Source organism: Mytilus edulis, chromosome 9 (assembly GCF_963676685.1).
Source record: "Mytilus edulis chromosome 9, xbMytEdul2.2, whole genome shotgun sequence".
NCBI lineage: Eukaryota > Metazoa > Mollusca > Bivalvia > Mytilida > Mytilidae > Mytilus > Mytilus edulis.
Genome location: NC_092352.1, coordinates 84,716,794 through 84,742,320, shown reverse-complemented (window position 1 = coordinate 84,742,320; position 25,527 = coordinate 84,716,794). Strand labels below are relative to the sequence as shown.

The 25,527-nt window shown below is 33.1% G+C and overlaps 3 protein-coding genes across 6 annotated transcripts in view; 2 read left to right on the top strand and 1 right to left on the bottom strand.

Moving 5' to 3' along the window:
• The window catches only part of LOC139489226 (BAI1-associated protein 3-like), a 248,385-nt gene that overhangs the window by 135,492 nt on the left and 87,366 nt on the right, over nt 1-25,527 (top strand). The gene's annotated exons all lie outside the window — the stretch shown is intronic.
• The window catches only part of LOC139489225 (uncharacterized), a 47,947-nt gene continuing 35,095 nt past the window's right edge, over nt 12,676-25,527 (bottom strand). Inside the window, exons 9-10 of the mRNA XM_071275441.1 lie at nt 18,224-18,250; nt 12,676-15,031 (exon numbers count right to left, since the gene is read on the bottom strand). Of these exons, the coding sequence (XP_071131542.1) occupies nt 15,018-15,031; nt 18,224-18,250 (41 nt within the window). The 3' untranslated portion in view covers nt 12,676-15,017. The remainder of the gene's footprint in view (nt 15,032-18,223; nt 18,251-25,527) is intronic.
• Nucleotides 22,236-25,406, top strand: LOC139489224 (putative nuclease HARBI1). The gene is made up of 3 exons (XM_071275440.1): nt 22,236-22,985; nt 23,797-24,083; nt 25,141-25,406. The coding sequence occupies exons 1-3, from the start codon at nt 22,448-22,450 to the stop codon at nt 25,342-25,344; spliced, it is 1,029 nt and encodes a 342-aa protein (XP_071131541.1). The 5' UTR covers nt 22,236-22,447; the 3' UTR covers nt 25,345-25,406.

Sequence of the window (25,527 nt, the reverse complement as noted above, 5' to 3'; positions counted from 1 at the left end):
GTTTCATGAATAGGACGAATAAAAAGGAAATTGAAATAGAACGTATTACTTAATAGTGTCTACTTTGTTTTTTAAGCTTTTGACTCTTAAAACATTCCATAAGAGAAACATTGTACATGTTCTTGTTGTCGGCATTTCTGTAGCAAATCATGTACCGAGTTTAACACACAATGTGTTTGCCCCTATTTAATGCTACGATTTAATGATCATGTAATTTTGTTTGTAATAGTTCATAAATACAACCAAACATTAATTATTTGTATGTATCTTGGACATATTTCAAGTGACTGTGGCTACGTTCGTTTGTTGATCATAAAGCAGTCAATCAATAGACAGGTGTTTTTGGGATATAAGAAGATGTGGTCTGAGTGCCAATGAGACAACTCTGAATTCAATTCACAATGCCTAGTTATGTAATTGTTCCGGATGATATTTTAATCCTTTGATAACTATTAACACTGTATACGTATTCGAGAAACATAAAAAGTGTCCAGAATTCTGTCAGATATCAGAAATATGAAACTTAATAACTATAGATATGACAACGATGGTTGCAAAATATGCATGTGCATGACTGTATTGATTTTAATAACGTTTTGATAAACGTTCTATTTCATTTTCTATTTATTAGGTCTTTCCACTTTTCTGTGGAAAGACCTATTGTTTTTCTTCTGATTATTTTTTTTTTTTCTTCCGCCTAATTTTGTTCTTGCGATAAACATTTGTTTCGCAATATGTCGCTTAGATATTTGGTATATGATATCGAACAGTTTATGCGCTTTTGAAATTTACCCTGTGTAAACGAATACTTTTCTTTGTAGGAGTTATCTCCCCAAACACTGTTTTCCTTGTTATCGCATCTCCTTCGCAACCGTTAAAGATTATGACAAATTTATTTTACAAAATTGCTCGTTATATCCTTCGCATGATTTGTCCTATTTTGACCGAAGCGATATGACCGCTCCATATGAGAGTTATTTCCCCTTATGCATCTGATATAAGTGATATGAATTTCTATCTTATAAACCATAAGTGATAGAGACTTAGGATCTTTTGATTTGAGGTCCTTGGTCCCAAAAAAATGAAAATTAGGTCAAGGTCAAAGGTCAAGGTCATATTCTAATATTTGAATTTGGCTTATTTTCACTTATATCCAAAGACTGTATAAGATATCAACAAATTATTTTTACTAAATTGTTAGTTGCGACATGTCGTAAGATGTAAATTTTGATTGCAAGCGTACGTTGAATGTAAAAGGGAGTTTTCTCCCCTCTTGTATTTAAAAATACGCGTTTGGTGATATAACTCATTAACTAAATATAATTAAGACCTATGGTCTTTTGATTTGAGGTCCTTGGTTTATGACCTTGAAATTGATCCCAAGGTCATAGCTTAATTTGACGTTCTAGATTTTGACCTTTGCTTTTATTCTATATGTATACATGATAAAGATATACAACTTTTAGAAAAAGGTATCAAACCATTTAACCTTGAAAAAAACAACCGGAAGTGACTTTTTGTAAACCGGAAGTAGCTATTTTTTGTACTTTATTAATATAAAAGTATATAGAACCAGATATTTTTGGAATCAGTGTCAAGTAAACATTCAAATATAATCGGAAGTAACATTTTTCAAACCGGAAGTAACAAATTATCTCCCTAATTTAAAAAAAATGTATGGAAACAATATATTTTTTGAATCAGCTTACTAGAAGCTATCATTTGACGATTGAAATGACATTTTAAACTTAGTTTCACAACTTTTCATATCAAAATACATTGTTTTGATGGAAAGACCTTCAATTGTTCTCTGAACAATTGGTTTTTAATTAGGTCTTTCAACCTTTCGGATGAAAGACCTATTGTTTTTGTTCTGATTATTATTATTATTATTATTTTTTTTTTTTTCTTCCGCCAACATTTTTTTCCTTCGCTGTTTTTTTGTTTCGCAAGATGTCGCTTAGATAAATGAAATATGATATCGAACAGTTTATGCGCTTTTGAAACTGACACCGCGAAACCCAATACTTTCCCATATAAGAGTTATCTCCCCGAACACTGTTTTTTTTGTTATCGCTTAATCTTCACAACCGTTTAAGAAACCGACAAATTTATTTTTCCAAATGGCGCGTTACATCCTCAGGACGTTCTGTTGTTTGACCGAAGCCTTATAGAGATTCCATATGAGAGTTAATTTCCCTTTTGTTTTTGAAATTTTGAAATGTATTTTAAACTGGAAAACCATAAGTGATAGAGACCTCGGGTCTTTTGATTTGAGATCCTTGGTCCAAAAAAACGAAAATTAGGTCAAGGTCAAAGGTCAAGGTCGTATTTTAGATTTTTATTGGTCTTTGAATTCCCTATAACTTTTGAATGGTTATAGATACAGAAAATTTTCATAGTGAAAAATGTTTGGTACCTCAAGGGGCAACTTTGTTACATTTCGACTGCATTGGTTTTACCATTGTGTAAGGGACATAATCCCCATTGATGGTTTATATAAAGCCTGCCAACCAACCAACCAACCAACCAACCAACCAACCAACCAACCAACCAACCAATCAATCAATCAATCAATCAATCAATCAATCAATCAATCATGATCAATCAACCAATCATGATCAAACAATCAATCATGATCAATCAATCATGTTTCCGTCTCATGTGTTTAATAAAGGGTTCAAGATCTTCTTTGCTTCTTTTTCGCTGTTTCAATTGACCCTATCCAACGTGTTTAACCAACCAACCAATCAATCAATCAATCAATCATGATCATGATCAATCAATCAATCAATCATGATCAATCAATCAATCAATCATGATCATGATCATGATCAATCAATCAATCATGTTTCCGTTTCATGTGTTTAATATAGGGTCCAAGATCTTCTGTTTCTTTTTCGCTGTTTCAATTGACCCTATCCAACGTGTTTAACCAACCAACCAACCAATCAATCAATCAATCAATCAATCAATCAATCAACCAACCAACTAATCAATCAATCAATCAATATGTATGACTGTTTATTTATGACAGTATAGTGAAGGAACAAACTCTCAATTATTCAAGAAAAATTGAAATTTAATATTGTTCTTACGTCTCTTCTGAAAAAAAATCCACATGTACTCTGAAACTACAAGTCCAATCGACCTCAAAATTTGCAGTCAGCAGGGCGTACATGTAATAAAGGTTCATAAAAAAACTTGGTGCAGATATCTCTCAAGACTTTTCCTAGAGAAAAGGAATGGCAATACCGTAAAAATCGCTTGCTAGGTCCGTAAATCTCAGTAAAAACCTACAATAAAATGTCCGCTCCGAGATTGAAATACTAATCTGTGTTACAAACAGGTGCTGCAAAATGTACATTATCAGAAAATAATCATTAAATGTGTTTTAAAGTTACACCGGATCGATTAAATCCAAAACATGCACTGCCCGTGACCTGTGATCAAAATGTCAATTTCCTACAATGACAAAAGAAATTACATTGTGTGCATTCCGTCTCTATACATGTTGTCTGTTCAACGTCCCCACCTAAAAAGAAATAAAAAGACTAAGTTTTCGTTATTATAAACCCGTGTCACGTGATGTCGCGCGCGCTGTACCTAAAATAAAAGAAACACTTTCCAAACTAAACATGAAACTTCTCCGGTAACACAATACTATAGATCCCTTACAGAAACAAACAAACAAACAAACAAACAAACAAACAAACAAAACAAACAACCCCCCCCACCCAAATCAATCTATGTTTCAAAGGGGGAAAGACCGTTCACAATTGCTTTTTAAAAGCAATTGATTTATATTTCTTAAATAAAATTCTTTTCAAAGATATATTCAAGATTTCAATCACTGCATTCTTTTTTAAGGACAAAGAGAGTGCATATATTTTTTTTTTCATATGATATTATTTAATAGATCACGTTTCACTTTCATTGCGATATCGGATAGGGTTAAAAGAATAATGCAATATCCAAAACCTTTAAAACAAATTTACCTATCGTATTTGTTACACCTTATGTACAAATCCTGGGTTTTGATTGGTTGATAGCCAGTGTATTTTTTCGCCAATTTACTGTTATCAAATGAATATCGGTTATTTTTAACGCCTTTGAGGTATATGCTAAAAGGATATGCATTTTTTACCTTCTCTGTCGTGCGACCGGACGCTTGTACTTTCACGACCATCAATGCGTTTTTAAACGTTAAAGCTAGGTTTGCACTGCCGATCAGATCAACTCGATCAAGCCCGATCAAGACAAATTACGTGATCGGGAGACTGGTCTGACTCAATCGACAAGAATGCTCGGGATAGTCTACCTTGCTTGTCATCGATCTGGCTTTCTACCCGAGAGTTTGTTGACATGTCAAAAACATTAGAGTAAGGATCGAGAAGCAAGTCACTCGAGAAGAGATCGAGAATTCGTCGAGTAGCGGTCGAATTGATCGGGAAAGGATCGTGTAGAGATCGAGTTTGGTCGGAATACAAAATTTTTACCGATCAGTACTCGATCATTTCGACCTTTGCTCGACTAATGTCCGATAAATTTTAGATTAACTCGACCAATGCCCGATCGTTTCCAGATCACTGCGACTTCTACATTTATTCTATCCCAGACCAACTCGACCAATACCCGATACTTTCGCGACCACATTCGACCACTCTTCGATCTCTACTCGTCCAAACACGAAAACATATGACTTCTACACGATTCTCTAAAAGTGTGTGCATATCTGATTAACTCTCATAACTCAAAAACATATTGGCAACATTTCTCCATGTACAGTACGTGTCTTTACTTTTGCAAAGAGATGTAACCTTTTAAAAGACAGGGCAAAAGACACCAAAGGAACATTCAAACTCAAAGGTCGAAAACAAACCGACACAGCCATAGTTCAAACAGGGTCAGCAAACTCTGATTAAACGATGCATTTGTTTCTACTTCTGTAACGTTTAACAAACTAAAACAAATGGCACACAATGTTTACCAAACTGTGGTAAGAAAGAAATGCACTCTTGATCTCTTGATAGATATAAAGTATGTATAGTTGTAAACAGTTTCAGCAAAGGTATCACTCCAGGGGATTTAAATTCTACTTTGGGTCAAATTTTGGGGAAATATGTGACATCTTTGCATATCAGTGTCCACTATTAGGAAGTTTTAATAATCATTGGGTTCCTCTTTGTTGAGTTAGTGCAAGTCTCTCATACTGACCACACAGTGGTCTTCGTGTCAGCTACTGCTTCACCTAGATTTCTCGGCGCCTGTTGCTGTTTACACCATCTTCTTCGTTTTATATGCACTCTTCAAGCTCCGTCACAGCTAATAATTCGTCTCTCTGAGCTCAGACCACCTTGCCCACAAATCCTACTGCTTTATTTCTATGTAGATATTTTAAATGTATGATTTTACTCGGACCTTCTACTGAATATAACCAAATAAACGAAAAATGAGTCCATGGGACCTGATAATGCCCCAGCTAGCTTATATAACATTATAAAGGGTCATTACTCTAGAACGGCATGCCAAATTCGCATTTGAACCGAGTTTTATGGTAAATAGCATTGTGTATTTGGCGATACATAAAATTTGGTTGAGGCAAAATAAAATTAGAAAACGGAAACATATATTGTTGAGACGTATGCATGTACCTACGGACGGCAAAGGGTAACACTTAATGCCCACTTCGAAGCTCCGGGAAATAAAACATTCGGACGTTTTTATACTAAAAATGTGCATACCCGACCAATTCCCGATTATCCCTACGACCCATATACGATCAGGTCGATCAGGTCTAATCGAGATCCTGCTGTGATCGTGAATAGTATACTTTGGTCTAGTTAGCCGAGTAATGATCGTGTAAAGATCGTGAATCGATCGTAATTATCGAATAAGTATTCATTTTGTTGTCGGGATGAAGTCGTGATAGAGTCATCAAGGAGTCGTGAATGGTCGAGTTGAGGTCGTGTACAGTCGGATGGCGGTAGGGAAGAAGTCGTAAACAGGTTCGATCAAGAACTTGGTTGAGCTTGGTCGTGGAAATTTGGACAATCGCGACCATCGAGTTGATCTGATCGGCAATGTGAACCTAGCTTTACATTCGGTGTAATTAAACAGATATAGCATGTTCTTGAGGGATATTTGCGAAAAATACAAGTCTTGAGAATGAATTTTCCTCGCCTTACTAATCGCGAAATGTAACATTCTCTCGACTGGTATTTTTCGCAAATACCACTCCTTAACATGATATATCTGTTCATAAGTTTCACTCAATCAGTTTGTATTAATTTTTGCTGACACTGGCAGGTAATCAATAGTGATTACTAGGACAAGAGGGACTAAAGATACCAAAGGGACAGTCAAACTCATAAATCTAAAACAAACTGACAACGCCATGGCTAAAAATGAAAAAGACAAACAGAAAAAACAATAGTACACATGACACAACATAGAAAACTAAAGAATAAACAACACGAACCCCAAATGTATATCAGTAAAATTTGAAAGAAAAGTATATTTTCTGGTGAAATATTTGCGCGCTTTATTACGTTTTTAACTAAATCATTAGGGACTTTTCCTCGGAGTTTAATATTTTTGTGCTTTTACTTTTCATAAATAGTGCCAGTTGAATTTAAAAGGCAAATGTATCTACTAACAATGAAACAAAATTCAATGTCATTATGGCATTTAGTCTACTAAAAACTATTGGCTGATTAGTTGTCAAGAGGAATTTCAAAAGTTCATTGAAAAAAAATTATTTTGAATACAAAATTTTCAGGGGTTGAATTGAAGACTTATAACCATAGATAACACAAAAACTGACCATTTTACGTGTATGCATTTGTTAGTCTGTCATCAAATACTAAGTTAAAATTTGTTGTTTGAACACACCTTCTCTGTTATTATGACTCACTAAAAAGGTATTTCGCTTGGCCAATATATTTCATTTTTTAGTACAATGAATCATTAATCATGTTAATGTTATAAAATCAATATGTAGCATTAAATGTATAACAAAAGTGCAAACACTGAAATGTCTCGACTTCTTCACTTATCATTGGTATTATTCTTATAGTCCTAAATATATATATATTACAACTTTCACATAAACTTAACATTAACCACGAAAAGTAAACATTGACAAATGAACCATGAAAATGAGATCAACGTCAGATGAACCATGCCAGGCAGGTATGTACACTAACACTCCTACCATACAAGAAATATAGTTAACCTATTGCTTATAGTGTAAGAAAAACAGACCAAAACACAATAACTTAACACTGAGCAATGGACCGTTAAAATGAGGTCAAGGTCAAATAAAACCTGCGCGACTGACATATGGAACATAAAATATATCCATAAATCAAATGTAAATGACCTATTGCATATAGTACAAGAAAAAAAGAGACAGAAAGTCAAAAACTTAACTTTGACCACTTAACCATGAAAATGAGGTCAAGGTCAGATGACACCTGCCAGTTGTACATGTACACCTTACAATCATTCCATACACCAAATACAGTAGACCAAAATGCAAAAACTTAAATATAACCACTGAACCATGAAAATGAGGTCAAGGTCAGATGACACCTTCCAGTTGGACATGTACACCTAACAGTCCTCACATACACCGAATATACTGGACCTACCGCTTATAGTATCTAATATATTGACTTGACCAGCAAAACTTAACCTTGTTCACTGATCAATGAAATGAGGTCGAGGTCCTGTAAAAACTGTATGACGGACATCAGGACCTTGCAAAGTATGCATATTCCAATTATTACGTATATTAAGGGAGCATTTAGCATTAAGCCTCGGTCACAACAGATCGTACGATTTTTTTTGTCGTGGAAGATTTATGAAATGGCTGTCGTGGCACTGTCGTGGCACTGTCGTTCAAAATGATAAAAAAATATTTCGAGTGGTCACATCAGCTCCAACATGAACTACAAACCATTAAAAGTCTGAAATGGCCTATATCTGTACTCAATTGTACTGATTTTTACTCGACCAGTCTGAATTCGTCTGAGATGTACTTGATAATACTCGACTGTAGTCTGAACCACACTTAACAGTCTGAATGTGTACTTCACCAGTACTTAACCATTTTATACGAGTCTGAACCGTACTCGACCTAGTCTGAACTGTACTCGACCTAGTCTGAACCATACTCGACCTAGTCTGAACCATACTCGACCAAGTCTTAACCAACCTAGACTTATTCTTTGTATCTATCAACTGAATTATATCAATTTAGGAATTTTTTAAATAAAAATGAAATTTGAACAACAACTTGAAATTAAAAATGTATTCAATACAGTATTGAAATAAAAATTTCACAATAATCAATCATAATATAAATTCAACTCAATATTAATCAACACTTACATAATAATATATATCAACTTTTAAAATATAAATAAAACAAGCTGATCAAATAATCTAAAAAAAATGAATTGTGACTAATATTTTCAATATCATTCAAAAATTTTCACCATTAACTTATATTAACTTATATAACGTAACAGCCTAGAATAGATTTATGGTGTCAGTTGAGTTCAGGTAATAGTGCAGTGAATGTTTTTTTTATTTAAGGAATGACTGTAATATTTTTTCTGTCTATGAAGAAATAACATAAACAATTTGGGGCACACTGAATAACATGCGTAGCGGGTTATTTAACAGTGTGCACCACATTGTTTATGTTATTTCGAATAGACAGAAAAAATATTACAGTCATTTCTTATAATTTAATTCTAAATTCCATTTTAAACCGTAGAAAACCTTGAAAAAACGTTGATGACGTCACGGTCACATGACTAAATTATGTCTATGGTCTGATAACAAAATAACGTCAGCCAATCAGAAGACACGTTACATCCAAAATTAAATTATTAAGATATATATAAAATAGTATATAAAACAACTTAATTAATTTAAAAAAATGAGAGCTTAATTGTTTTGTTTTATTAAACCAAAAATTTAATATAATCATGATAATATAATTTCCATAGCAATCCTTGATAACCTTTTTAAAAATGGAAATGTATTCCAAAGTAACAGTAAAAAAAAAATTAAATTAATTTAAGTAAATTAACATGGCATACATAAAGCACTTTAATATGTTCTAATTACCTCAGTACATGTGTACATGTATTATACAGGTAGAAAGAAAGCCCTTTTTTCGTAAATTCGTGTATTACTTATCTAGTACATACATGTATATTCGAAAGGCCTTGTTATTTAATTTAAACAGGATGTTGCAATTTTGAATCAATGTTATTTAGAATTTAATACCTCTGACCTGGTGTGATTTAATTATGAGTTTGTCCCCAAGCAGAGGTTATACTTTATATTTCACAACTAATCAGAAAAACAATTTTATTTATTTATTTAATTTTATCCCTTTTTGATATAAGTTATATATAATATATTTTTTATCCTAAATATAATCAGAGATATATTTCTTTTATAAATTTTGTTGGCTGTTGTTATATATGTCAGTTAAAAAGAAATTTATTTTAACAGTTCAAAAAGTAGAGGTTTTTTGGTCTAGTGTGGTTCAGACTGGTCGAGAATTGTTCAGACCTTTGGTTAAGTATGGTTTAGACTGGAAAAATAGGTCGAGTACATGTCGAGAATGGGATAAGACTGTTTCAGACTGGTCGAGACTTTAATGGTTTGTAGTGATGTCCACGATGGATACATGACGGAAAAAAGAATTTTAATTGTACTGTTGTGAGTTTGTCGCAAGTCGGTCGTGTAATATTCGTGCGACAATCGTACGATAATCGTGAGTTGTTCGGGGCTGTTTTTCAGGTTTTCATGTCATGGGATGCGCATGCCACTGTGGTGTTAGGGACAACGCTCTTCAAAAGAGGGACACAAGATACAAGAGGGACAGTCAAACACATAAATCGAAAATAAACTGACAACGACATGGCTAAAAATGAAACAGACAAACAGACAATCAAAGAAACATGCCAGGCTCCATCCGCATGATTCCAACGATATCGCAGGCAGATTCCCGCTCCAACTCCTACATCATTGAACCATACTGCGCCGTTCCAGATTTCCGCTCCAACTCCTACATCATTGAACCATACTGCGCCGTTCGATCCACAGCCTAACTCACCAAAGTCGGCCATTTCGGTGGTTTCTTTTCTTTTCACGGGCTCGAATCAACGCTAACAGGACCGTGTTTTGCTCTTGTTGGAGTGGGGCAAAGCGCCTATTCATCAGGGCCAAAGATAATCGTTCTGATGGAATAGCCATCCTCTTTAAACGGTAGACGTTATGTTTTTCCAAATATTCATTCCTATCAGATTATATTCTTCTACATAAAACGAAATTATATAGCACGACGAACATACCACTGTCGTACGACAGACAATTAATGTTGTGCGAGCATCGTACGAAGTTTGGTACTCGTGATACAATCGTGCGACTGTATCACGAGTGTCTTGCAACAGTTGTGAGATTGTAGTACGACAGTCGTGCGACGATTGTTTTAATAAAATGGTTTATGTTGGTACAAACAACAATGTGTTTATCGCACGACAGTCACACGACAGTTGTAAGACACTCTCACGACAGCCACAAGAAACCTACAAAAAATCATAGTGCAAAAAAGGTGCATGTCCAATTTTCGTCCCACGACATGCGACAGCGCCACGATGTTTAGAATATCGTGCGATTGTCGTACAACAATCACAGATGACCCGCGATTTCACCAAATTTCATGTCTAGGCGCTGCATAGATGTGTCGTAGTTTCGTTGTGACCATGACTTTACATAAAATCTTAACTTTTTGTTCAAGAAGTTACTGAACCATGACAATGTGGTCAAGGACATTGGACATATACAAAGTATGATGCATCCAGGTCTTCCACCTTCTTAAATATAAAGCTTTTAGGGCTTTAGCTAACGCTTCCGTCGCCGTAGCCGCCGCAGCCATTTCACTATCCCTATGTCGAGCTTTCTGCGACAAAAGTCGCAGGCTCGACAAAAATCTGAAGCGAGATAACGTATCAAAAAGTTTTGCTCGACTTCTTTTCGTTGGAATCATTGCCCATTTTCCCTCATAACAAACTGTAGCCGGAGGTAGATATGCAAATACACAAACTGAACAACTTCATAGATTCATAATTTTGACCAACCAATGTACGACTTTCAAATGTAACACACATGTAAAACGTATAATATTAGAAAATTTCATATTGAAAGCTCCTTAAGAAAAATAAATATGATAAAGCGAATGAAATGACAAGACAAAAAGATTATATGATAACTATCCCACAACCCAATAACTGTGTATATGGCATTGAAAATGCATGGCGATTATTTGCATGCAAAGCAGGACAATGAAGTTCCTGTCCTGTCGCAGATCCTTTTTTACTTTTGTCAACTATATATTTTGTTGTAAAGCCAGATTAAACCTGTATTCATTATATTAGAAAAGATATCGGATTACTATATTTATCTTCAATTAGCCAACTGTTTTACACCTAAAAAATACACTTATATTGTAATAAATGTGTACTTTGCTTGAACAGTATGTTTAGATTATGTCTCCTAGTAGTCTTTCTCTACGTTGAGTTAACATACCTATTCATTTGATGTTAAAATGTCAATCTTAAGGGAACTTCCATTTGACCCCTACACTCAAATGGTAGCTCCCTAAATTGGAGGAAAATTCAATCGGAAAATCTCTAATTAAATTACAAAATAAATGACAAAACACATTAAACCAATGGACAACAACTGTCATCTTCCTGGCTTGGTACAGGCATTTTCAAATGTAGAAAATGGTGAATTGAGTCTGGTTTTATAGCGCTTAACCTCTCACTTGTATGACAGTTGCATTAAATTCCTTTATATTAAATTGAATGAAGGTTAAGTAATTACAACCGAGGCTATGTATTTAAACATCAAAAATGAATAGTACTGCACGATTTAAAACGGTATTATTCTAATTTTGACGAAGGTTTAGTAATGACACCGTGGCTGCATAGTCATACGTACCATATGAATAGCACTAGGAGATTAAAACTGATATAATTCTACAATTTTAGAGTTGACAAAGGTAAATGAATTAAAACTGAGACCAACAGAAATGTAATGCATTGGGTGATTATAACTACACCTTTTTAATGCATTGATCTCCCGAAATCTTTCCTTGTAAGTCTATCCTGCCTAGACAAAAAAGAGTTCTGTCTTGTCTATTGGGGCAAGAGATCTACCTTGGTGCGGCCTGGAATGTCAAATTTCGACTGTAAGGAAGGTCATTCTAGCATTCATAGTAACTTCGATGGTCGCTCATACGTTTGTGAAATTGCGTTATGAATCACCAACACAGTGTTTACCAGATTTAAACTGCAGAAGATACACAGAATTAACATTGTAAAATATTGTTCTTTCACTACAAGTGACTGAAAAGTCTGGGTATTAAGTATTAGCTTGCACGTCAGACATTGCGTTTTCTACACTCCTCGCAAGAGCCAACTGACAAATATGTAAGGCTTCTTGGTCTACAGAAAGTCGGCATAGTAGAATCGTGGATGATGTTGAAAAAGTTTAAATGTTTTTCGAAGTCCGTGGATAAGATATAACAACTTTCACATTTGGGATTTTGAGTTAAAAAAAAAGACACTTTTTTTGTTCATTTCTGACTTTTTTATTTCTTAATTATACACTGTGGATTGGTTATTATTCGTTGGATACCAATTTTCCGTGGGTTTCGTGGGTACAAGTGAACAAAGAATTGTAATTTTCAACGAAATACAATATTTTATTATTAAAATTGTATCCAGACTTTAGCAGAACCACTAAATCCACAAAAACATGATAAATGCAAGGTTTTCACAATCCACGAAAATTGGTACCCGTTAAAATAAATGAATTGACAGTAGTTAAATCAATACCTTCATAATGTTATCTATATACACAGTATTTACATATTTGATTAAAGACAATTAGTTTACAAGTAGACATGATCATTAATATATGAAAGTCATAAGAAACCTCAAATTGAAAAAAAATAAAGCATGATTTTTATAACTCAATGGATAGTTTTCGATATAAAAGTTGTGTACATATACTTTTTTCTGAAGGAAATTCATTAATTTGTTCATATTTAGAAGAAGTTTACTTTATTTTAATTGCTTCCTTCCAGGAAGCAATTCTCCGACATATTTTCCGTATGCAAAGTGACCTCAGCGTGACCCATCTTGTAAAATCCGGTGATCGGAATATGCATGGATGTCCTTAAAATAAACTATTTTCTGATTGTACATGTTAAACACGTGCTCAATATCCATGCTTTTTGTTGATTGTTGACAAACAGCTGATTATTTTTTACCTGCCATATTTTCACAACAACACTGACCGATTGAAAAAAACTGACGATTTTACGAAATGTATGCGACAAAAGTGACAAAATCTTGCACAGAATACTAAGTTTATGATGTTTGTATGGATAAGTGCAAGAATTGGGAAAAACATTATTTTTCACCGGTCACTCGTTTATTATGACTTTAATACAAGTATACAATACAAACGTAACTACTCTGAAATACATTGTATTTTTCGCTACACATGCATCATTTTGTTAAACAGATGAAGACGTGTAAGTATATTTGAAAGCCGAGTGCTGTATTGTATGTATAATTGTTTGCTATGGGTGTGCCCAATTCGGGCGGAATCCCATTTAAAATTTAAAAAAAAAACAAATGGAACTCTTTGTTAGTGTAGGTAAAAAAAAAAAGAAAGGCGAAGTCATTTAAATTGAATTGTTTACATCTGTTTCAATGTTCTTTAAAAGATTTAATCATGTGTCAAAATTAGACATTTATGCATTTTAGGTACGTGCTATTGCTTCAATTAAGGAAATGAGCTTCAAGATATTTATAAAATTTAAAACTATAGACAACTCTTCCAAAAACAGTCGATTGTGGCATGTGTGGTAGGTGCAAATTCTCGTGGATCTTTTTATGTGATAACAAAAACATCCTCACAAAAAAAATCCAAAGAAAGACAATAAATTTATTTTCTTAAAGCATCAACTTAAATCTGCCCCCAGTGACAGTTGTTTTGGAAAAAATGCCCTTAATAGGCCTTTATTTTAAACGAAAGGAGAGAGTCGAGAACATCGTGTTTAGTTTTTTGCATGTTTGAGTTGACTGTTCTGTCTTGAAAACATATAAAAGAAAAATATTTGATACATCGTCTCGCTACATTTTCTACAAATTGTATGCATTTAGGCTGTAGGTTGATACCAAAACATTAAAAACAATTACAGCACTAAAAATTAAATATCTGGGTCAAGTGAAATACTTTTGTAATGAGTCATAACAACAGAGTAGGAGTGTTCGAATAACATATGTTTTACTAAAAGTACTTTACCAAAAAGTTGTCTGTTGGATTTTGAAAATGCATAACTTCAAAAAAATGTGTGTGTGTGTGTGTTATCTTGGGTATTACGTTTTCCATCTCTGAAAATGTTTAGTTTGTAAAAATAAGTCGTTTTTCTATCAATTTATCTGATTGTTCTCTCCAATTATTTCAAGTTTCGTTCTCGTTCAAGAATGTATTCATATTTTTCAATTTCCCACAGTTATTGCAATAAAATAGTCATACATGAGAGAAAGACGTGCAGTATAGCATGAAGTGAAAGAAAGAAATTGTGTGTAGCGTCTCATTATAATTACATACTTCACTAATGATGCAGAACATTTTACTGTGACCAGTTTAATTATGTGATGTTCCCATCATATTCAAATTCAAGGCCAAGTAAAATAATACGATCTTAAATTGATGATAATGCTAATGTTCAATTGGAAGCTGTTGTGAGCCATCTGCAGCCTGAATATTTTATTATAAACTAGCATTGCATATGTGTTCAAAATTGTTCGCTTTGGCATTGCTTATCAATTGACATTGTATAATGATACTTCTTGATGACATTGCCATTCTTCGTGCGTCTGTTAGATGAGTTGTCAGGACATTTTTTAAGTATGAAGTTCTGTAACAATAAAAAAAGTACTGCAAATCACATATGTATAATTGAACAACATTTAACGCACTACGAATCACTTATATACAACATATTAGTAGTAATGTAAATGTTAAATGTAAAATGTTATGCACCAGTACTGCATCAGAGGTCTGTTGTTCAGTGGTTGTCGTATGTTGGTGTGATTTGTGTGCTTCTTGTTTCTCATTTTTATAGACATTATACCTCTGGTTAACCTGCTTGAATCGTTTTGCCCTGGTCCTTTTTTTTTTTGCGTATTGTTCTGGATGAGACAGGACTCCATGTTGAAGGCTATACTTGGATTGGGAGTTTTTCTCAATGGCACGCTTACCTAATCTCATTATTTAATTTTGAATTATTTACAAAAACCTACTTAGATATATAAATTAGAATGAATATAACCGATAATGAAAATAAAAAGGACCTTTAACGAAGTTGTATATTCGGGTTTTGTTTTTTGTTTCTTGTTTTGTTCCTATGTTTAACCGATGTAATGTAATGTTGTCATTTGAATGTTATATTTAACATTGCCATTAAAGCGGGAGATTTGGCATGCAACAAAACCAGGTTCAACCCACCATTTTTGTCTTTTAAAAAATGCCCTGTACCAAGTCAGGAAAATGGACATTGTTATATTATATTGCGTTTCTCTGTGTGTTACATTTTAACGTTGTGTTTCTTTTGTGTCGTTTGTGTCTTCTTATATTTGAGTGTGAATTCACATTATTATAAGACGAGTCACGGAACTTTTCTATCCCAAATTCATGTATTTAGTTTTGATGTTATATTTGTTATTCTCATCGGATTTTGTCTAATGCTTTGTTCGGTTCTGTGTGTGCTACATTTCAATGTTGTGTCGTTATTCTCTTATATTTAATGTGTGTTTTCCTCAGATTTAGTTTGTAACCCGGATTTGTTTTTTCTATTGATTTATGAGTTTTGAACAGCGGTATACTACTTTATTTATGCACATATATAATGATCTTTATGATAACCAAAATACTTGAACATATCGGGCAGAGAGATCATGTAAACAAAAAAACAAAAGTACATACAAAAAAGTACAACAATAATTTGCCAATATCTAAATATCAACAAAGGAGCACACGCTTAAATGCCGTCCGCTTTACTGACAATTAATTTTATATTAATAGTCCTAAATACAAGTTTTACTACAGGGACCATATAAACTTAACATGAACCAGAAAAAGTAGATCAAAGTCAGATAAACCAACCCAGTACTTCTTGTACATCATTAAAATCAGGTCATAAACCGAAAAAAGTTGACCTATTGCTTACAGTATACAAGAAATAAGACAAACCCTGAAACTTTAAATTCACCAATGAACCAGAAAAATGAGATTGAGATCAGATGTATCTTGCTAGTTAGAAATGTACACCTTGAAATAATTCCATGCATTAGATATAGTTGAAATATTGTATCAAGTATTTATGAAGAATAATAAACGACGAACATTTAAACATTGACCAATGAACCATACAAAAATGAGATCAAGGTCAAATATAACCTGATTGTCACTCGTATACTATCATTTCATATACAACATACATTCCAACAATAGCTTAGAACAATGTAGAATTTACTAAAAAGTAAAACACAAAGAACTTAACATTGAGCAACGACACCTTGAAGATGAAGTCATAGTCAATGCAAAAAACCTGCCAGACTGACAAATATATCGTCAAATATGTACATACAAAAAAGTGGACCTACAGTATAAGAAAACAGACCAAATCACAAAAATGTAGTATATTAAAAGTATAAAAGCAAAATACTTAACTCCGAGGACAATTCCAAACGGAATGTCCAAAACCAGTGGAAAAATCAAATGTGCAAACACATAAAACGAATGAATAATTACAGTCATATTCATGACTAGGTACAGGCATTTTCCTATGAGAAAATGGTAGATTAAACCTGTTTTATAGCTTGCTCAACCTCTCATTGGTTTGACAGTTGCACAAAATTCGATTATTTTGACAACGATGTGTGAACAAACCAAACAGACAATAGGTACAAATGTCGAAAAATAGGGACAAAGCAGTCAACATGTGTTATAATTTTAATCCCTATAGAAACAAAAAATAAAGACAGACATAAGGGCATTTAAGCAAGAACAAATAAGCAAATATGAAAGACAAGAATACAAAAATGTACCATAGCACAACAACAAAATGACGGGATATATGAGTACAGATCCACGTCAAATAGATATTACCAAAAAGACTGTACAGTTAAAGAAATATTTTCAAAGACAAGAAAATGAATACTCTGACGCGTTATTAAGATAATACACAACGTCAGTTCCCAGAATGTTTACTGCAAGACCATCGTGTATTATTTGTGAAGTTGGTTCGAAATAAGTCTTGGTATCTGCAGAAGAACTTTTTTTAGAAAGAGGATAACACGTTTTTGAATTCAGTCCTGGTTCCTCAACTTTCTGCTCAGACACTGGTGACGTTTTATGAACTCTGAGTAGCAGCTGCAAGCTCTTGCCGTATAGGTTGAGAAATATATATCCTTCAACTCATTGTAATAGAGGGAAAAAAATTACAAAAAATATTAACTTTCAAGAAGTTACTGAACCACAAAAATGTCAATTGGCATATCACAAACATAAACATAACATAAGGTATCAATATAAACAGTATAAAGAATCAAAGTCTTATAACTTCTTAAAATATAGTAAGCTTTTAAGTGGTTAGTTGATGTTCTCGCGGCCAAATCACTATACATATGTCTCTCTTTTCGCGACTTAAGTTGCAGGGTTGACAAAAGTCAATATCAAACTTACAAAAGCTGATGCAATCTCAAAATTTGGTGTGTCGAAAAAGTAAGCGTTGTCCTATATTGATGAAGCACCGGACCACATGTCAATATATGTAAAAGGACACAATTGGTAAAATTCATGTTGGTCAACTTTTATGGTATCTAATAATCTAAGACCACCAAAACATGTTTGCCGCTAGTTTAGACATAAACATCAATTAGGATTAACCCATTTCATGATTGTGGTCTTGAATCTTGTGTGACATCGAAGTCGTTATCACAAGTGGATGGTTTAAATTAAAATATATCGAAAATGCTGTAGAGTACCCTGTGTAGATAACACGTGCATGTAAAGATAGGATTTGTGAACCTCTTTTCCAAGTACTTACGCCTTAGTGGAATATCTTCCTCTTGACCTGAAAATAAGTTTGGAAATATTGCATTACAACATAAAACTGATAATCAAAACATGATGATACAAATCAAAACTTCTCGAAAGCTATATTGAAATACAAAAGAAGAGGAAATCCCATGAATCTAAAAAGCAAATAGCAGGAACTAGTTCTCCCACAGGAAAAATGTATTTTCAGATACATACAACACCCTGAATATGAATCAAGACTCAATGAATGAAAATAAACAATTCTAACTAATATATATACATATATATATATAAACGAACGCCTAAAAAAGTGTACACAACAACTCCAAATACAAAAAAAGGAAACTATAAATGAATTATTTATAAATATTTCAGATATCCTTCCTCAGTCAGATTTTGGTGTTAAATGAATCATATTTAAGTCTTTTTAGGTTAAACTATTACAATATTGAAATTTGTACAATAAAAAAGGCAAACCGAACATCAGTGATCATCAGTTAAGACGCTTGCACCATTCTAAAAATTTGTTAAACATGACATAGGTTATATGGCTTATTACAAAAGAGAGTTCAAATATATGCTTTTAATACAAATAATAATGTGCGATATGAACTAGCACAATTCTAAAACTTTAACGGGAGCGACAATTATGAAGGTACAAGAATGATTATGTCAATAAAATTACCAAATAGACAGCACTGAAAGATCTTAATTTATAAACATTTCAAATTGACAGAGCAAAGTAGCTACAACAGAGTCTGAGTATTTAAACATCGCGAGCGAACAAACGGCCGCTAAAATGTAATGATACGTTTTGACTAAGAAAACCATGCAAAAGTGTCCAGGAGTGAATTTTGCGGAACCTCTTTAAATTTGGTACACACAACACTTAGGCAATGCCAATACACTTGCAAAATTTTTATCGGATAGCCGAGTTTTGTAGCGCCATCTATTTTCACCGTTTTTTTACGGGAAATATGTTATGGATTTAATTCCAACAAATAATCAATTCTAGCCATGATAAAAATATCTTTTGCCCAATGCATGTGATAAAGCATTATTAAGGAAATAAAAAATGTAAGTAATAAATATATATTTGATTTTTTATAGTACGGCTTCTATATTTATAAAACAGGTGTTTAAGGAATTAGCTATTTTACGAAATTTAGGACCTGCAGAAATGCTAAAATATAGAAAAGGTGAAGCTGTAATTAAAAGTTGAATATATCAAAAAATACTACTAAGATATCTTAAAGAAATATAAAAAATCCACCCACGGCAAATATTTAGTAATATATTTATTATATATCACTGTATGGCTATTTTTTATATTATTTTTATAAACAAAATTTCATGAAACAAAATCTTTTTCTTAACACAAAGCCACAAATCAGGGTGCAATTCTTGTCAAAAAGAGTGATTTTATACTTCAACTGCTGTTTCTTATTAATTAAAAGCAAAATCATAGTGAAAACGATTATCAAAGTACTAAAAGCTTTCAGGGAGAGCTCTATTTAACAAATTAAAAAAAAAGTTGGATTCAAAATCAAAATTCTCAAATTTGAAACTGTTAATTGAATGAGTATATCTGGCACCTGCTTTTATAAGAACTTTTTAAAAAATCATAATGAAATATAAGCACAGAAATGTGCTGGATCCGCATATTTATGCAAATGTAATCTTGTTGGAAATCTTACATGCTACTCATGAACATTCATTTGTATGTAATTATGCATGTTATTCAGCATTTTGATCCAGTAGTACCTGATACTGAGGCTGTTAAATCACAAATCATCTAATTAGTTAAAATGAAAAAAGTTTGGTTTCATGTGTAGGTCAGGTTTGAAAGGTGATGACAGAATAATTTGTTGTAAATTTTTAACAACAAAAAAATACATCAGAATATTTTTTTCCGGTGTAAATTACACAAACGTTAGGTTTTTTTGTTTGTTTTTATACAATAAGACACTGAATCATTTCCATTTCTTTTTAATAGCCCATAATGACATTCAAATCATTATCATGATTATAGATTCATAGTTCATAAAATCATTGATACCATCTTACTCGGCAAAAACTTATCAACTTTCAGTTTACAACAAAAGTAGCCATAGCATTGTCCTTGTACTATTGTATGAATTGTCACTTCCATTTTGTCTTATAATTCTCATTGTATATTCACAAAAGCAAGATCAACACATCTTATATCTACCATGAATAGCATAATTCTAATTTGGGTAGGTTCTCTCTATCATCACTTATTCACTTTCATCTTCAGAAACTAACTGTTTTGTGGTTGAGGTCTCTGATTTTTCTGACATTAAGTATGCATTGATTCTTTTAGTTTGTTAAGTTGTCAATCGGTTTCCTCTTTTACAAAGTATCCAACTTAGGCAATTATTGTAGATTATGTAATTCGGGGCTTCATTTAGACTATAGTTAATTACTATGATAATATAAAATTTGATTTTTTTCAGTTTCACAGATAAATGTACATGTAAAAGTAGTTTTGGACTTGCAGTGTGAATCTTTATACTTTTATCTAACTGCGATATAGCCATTCCAACTTCATTTTTTGAATATCTGCTGACAATTTATTGAGTATCTTATGTAACTGCTAAGTTCAATATATCGACTATATCCACACATGAATATTTGCACTTTGAAACCTGGAAATTCAGTCTTTTCCTATCCTATTAAACATGTACTTTAAGTTTTATCCGTTTTTGTACATGTTTTTTTTTTCTAGTTTAAAATTTCTCCACCACTTCTATTATGATTTATGCAGATTAAGACATGAACAGAAAAAAAAACATGTGTGTCATGGTAAATAGCTTTGACTGTTGAATTTTCATTCATAGGCGGCTTGTTTTCTCGTACATTGTACATATGGGTTATACTGCAGTAGCAATGAATAGCATCAGAAGTATGCGCTCACTGAATGTCCTGGACGACCTGTAACATGAAAACATTACATTGTTAAAATATACAAATATAACCCTTTTGAACAGAAACCAAATTTTGACAGAAAGAAACAACATCTTATATATAAATTAAAACAATTTTAATACAATCAACAATAATGTTGGGTTGCTGCCCTATTAACATATAATCCACATCTCCTTTTACTCCTGTGCATGATGTGAACAAAACAATGATGTAACTAAACATGTAAATGTTTGTACAAACTAACATGTTAACTTTAAATAATTAGATTTCCAAATTTCAACCTTAAAAATACATGTATTCCAGCCCTGAGAACAATTTAGATTTCGCCTGCATGGTTAACATTGTAATGTAAACATAATTGGTTAATTTAAATTTTAATTTACTTTTACTTATTTTTCAATCAAGACATATACATAGTCCCCTCTTGGTTAAAATTTCATTATACTGGAACAAAATTCTATACTTAATTTAACTTGCAAGATGTAATATAATAAATATCAAGTCAATATCTACAAGCATAATAAAAAAAAGTTGTGGAAACTGATTATTTGAAATGTTTGAGTGAATCAGACCGGAATAAGATTTGTACTTGATCTGCAACCTGTCATTATAAAACTACATATGTTGTAACAATTATCCCAAAAAAGGTTGAAAACTGATTATCTGATTGAATTTTCTAAGTACAAGGACCATTACTCGGCACAATATTATCAGACCATAACAAAATTCTAATTTGATCTCTAACTTCTCATGGAAACACTATAAACCAATTATAAAAGCAATATTTTCAAAAAAGAATAAATATTGTGCGGAAACCTGAATATTTTAATTTTAGTCTACTCTAATGACCATAACTCTGGACAAAATCATCGATTCAGAACAAAATTCTAATTTGATCTCTAACTTGTCATGATGAAAATAGATACCAAATATCAAATCAATATTTTTAAGCCGAAAAAAAAGGGTAGAAAACTGATTTCTCGAACTGTAGGACAGACAGACAGAGTAAGCCTCAGTTCAATTTAAAAAAAAATCAATATAAAATGATAGCGTAATTAGTACAAATGTACTAAACATCAAGGGCCGGTTGTTCAACTTGTCGTTAAGTCTAACGCTGTCGTTAAAATATGCTAACGCTTCGTTAAAATTTAACGTATGGTTAATCCTGTTGTTCATCTCTACGTTAGATTTAACGCAACGTTAAACTGTCGATAACTTCTATAAAATCTAACGCTGCTATAGACCTTCGTTAAATACTTAACGAAGCGTTTTAATTGATAAAATGGCTGCTCTGTTAATGGTACCTAGGCAAAGAAAAGAGAGAATCTTCAGAGGAATGGTTTCACATCTAAACAATTTGACTGACAATGAAATGAGGATAAGATATAGATTTGGAAGAGACTCTATAGCCTACATATGTAATATTGTGGGAGATAAATTGAGAAGATCTACAGCAAAGGAAACTGCTCTAACAGTGGAGCAACAAGTATGCATAGCCTTGAGGTTTTATGCCTCTGGGTCATTTTTACAAGTAATTGGAGATACAATGGGCTACGACAAAGCAACTGTATCTAGAGCAGTGAATGATGTTACCAATGCTTTACTTGATGTGAAAGACAACTTCATCCAGTGGCCAAAAGACATCAATTCTAAAAACAGGATGAAGTGTGGTTTCCACAGACAAATGAACTTCCCAAATGTTTTGGGATGCATTGATTGCACACACATCAAGATACAAGGGCCATCAGAGAACGAGGCAGCTTTTGTCAACAGAAAGGGGTTCCATAGTGTGAACGTGCAGGCTGTGTGTGATTACGAAGGTACTTATTTAATTTGTTAATCTTATGTGTCTGATCTCCTCTTCGTCTGTTTATTTGTTTACCTTTGTTATTGTCTCTCTTAAACTTTCTCGTCAGTAAGCCAACAATTCGGCCCTCGATCTTATACGACCCAAATATTACAAGTGATTGATCGACGATCGGGTCATTGTGTGCTATCTTTTCCAATAAGACCGCGCACCTGTGACTCCAAACAGTGTGGTTATACGTTCCACTTATTTATATGTGCTATTTCTAATCTTTACAATGTGGATGAAGGAAAGCATAAATATTACTGTTGTATTTTTCTGTATGGGATCAGGTGTTTTTAAGCTCGAGATTTCAGGAATGACACCCTTTCGGGATTTCGGGAATGACCCTTTCAGGATCCGGGAATTCTTTTTTCGAATTTCTGGATCTCGGGATTTTGTGTTTTTAAGCCCAGGATTTCTGGATCCGGATCCCCCCCTTTTTATACTGAAGGAAACACATATTTTTTTCACTGAAAACGATTTTGAACATTCATAAATAATAAAATTATTGAGTATACTAATAGTTTCAATCATCTGTATGCATTTTTTTAGGGCCTCAATGAGCCTCAATGAAAATAAGACTAGTTCTAATTGAGTTACACTTTTTAATTGAAAAAAAAATATGATTATTAACTGGAGTCCCGATAAAGTTCCTATACCCCCTCTTATTTGTCACAAGCAGCAATAGACTGAGTGACCTTTATTCAACAGTTCAAGCTGCAGTTAACTGTAACATTATTTAGTACTCTTCATAGAATTAAATTAGTTTAATATTTTTTCAGGGAAATTTACCAATATATCTGCTAACTGGCCAGGGTCAACCCATGATTCCCACATCTTCAACACATCAAACCTATGTCACTACCTGGAGACAAACAACAGAGGACTTGCAGACGGTTTGATACTAGGAGACAGCGGGTATGCATGTCGCCCTTTTCTCATGACACCCTATCTAAATCCCAGAGAAAGACACCAGCAAAGATTTAATAGAGCACACTCCAGTACAAGATCTATTATTGAAAGGGCTTTTGGAATCTTAAAGAGAAGATTTCATGTTTTACACTCTGAGGTAAAAATAATTATAGAATACTTTAAAATATGATAACAAAAAAGTAGTGTGATTGCCAATGAGAATACTCCAAACTAGAGACCAAATTTCTTGGAAGTTAACATCGATAGGTAACTGTACCGCCTTCAACAATGAGATAATCCTATATAGTGATGCATAGCTTAAATGGTTAATTCTAATGCAACAACGTTTGTAACGTTCATTTTGATTGGATAACGTCACTTTCTTACATGGCATCAATTGACAATTGATGCTATGGGACGTACGCGCAAGCGCAGACGGCATATGACAGATTTTAAATACATGTTTTAACGTTGTTTTCTGTCAGTTTCATTAGAATGGAGATAACAATATTGTATTTTAAGCTCCGACGGCATCAATTTGGGATTTGATGGTCGCAAATACCCGTTTACTGTCTCCGCTAACGCGTCGCCAGTAAACTTAATTTGCGACCATCAAATCCCCAATTGATGCCGTCGGAGCTTAAAATACGATACAGTTATCTCCTAATTAACCTCAGCAGTTTCATACAAAAAATGCCAAAAAAACTTCAGCCATGAAGAAAAAAATATATTGAGTAAAAAGGGACACAAAAAAAGAAACTAATTATTAAAAGGATACTAATTAAGGAGCTACCATTTATTGTTTGAGGGGGGGCTAGTATGAAAAATGCCTTTTTATTTTTCACACTTTCATACATAAATTGTCATCCTGCCTCTTTTTTACTCAAACTCTTGTCCTGACTTTTTAAATTTCATACAAGCGACACTATCCCCATAAAAATTAAATGGAAGCTCTGAAAAACTAGAGACAATTGTTACAGAAAGAGCCGCAGTTAATAGGGATTATAGTGAACCTGTTATTTAAGTAGCTATCGGTATTGGTTTTTTTAGAATGCCGTGCAAATAATCATTAACATGGTATTTTTTGTTAAAGTGGATATCTGCATGGGTAATTTTCCAGGAGACAATATTGTAGATGGGAATACACTTCTGAAACAGTTTTTTTTTAAATTGAAAGATATTTTCCTGCCCATAATTATGAAATTAAATTTCAGGTCAGAATGAAACCAGAAAAAGTCTGTCGAGTGTTTGGTGCTTGTGCTGTTCTACATAACATAGCTTTAACAAGGAATGAACCTTTGGAAGATGTTTGTGGTGTACATGTTCAGCAAGACCAGCCAGTGCAAGTTCCGAATTTTGAAGGAGAACAGGATGGTAGACACATTAGAGAGCATATCGCAAGAGTTTTCTTCAACTGAAATACATGTTTAATACACAAGAGTCTTTATTTTTTCATCCAATATAAAATTGTGATAAATAATACAAGTTATTTTTTCTCAAAACACATGCATTCGACATGTCAGTGAATTGAAGGCTTAGCAAATAATGAGTTCATAAATACACTTGCGGTAATGAGTTATTGGCACTACGAAGTGTCAGTC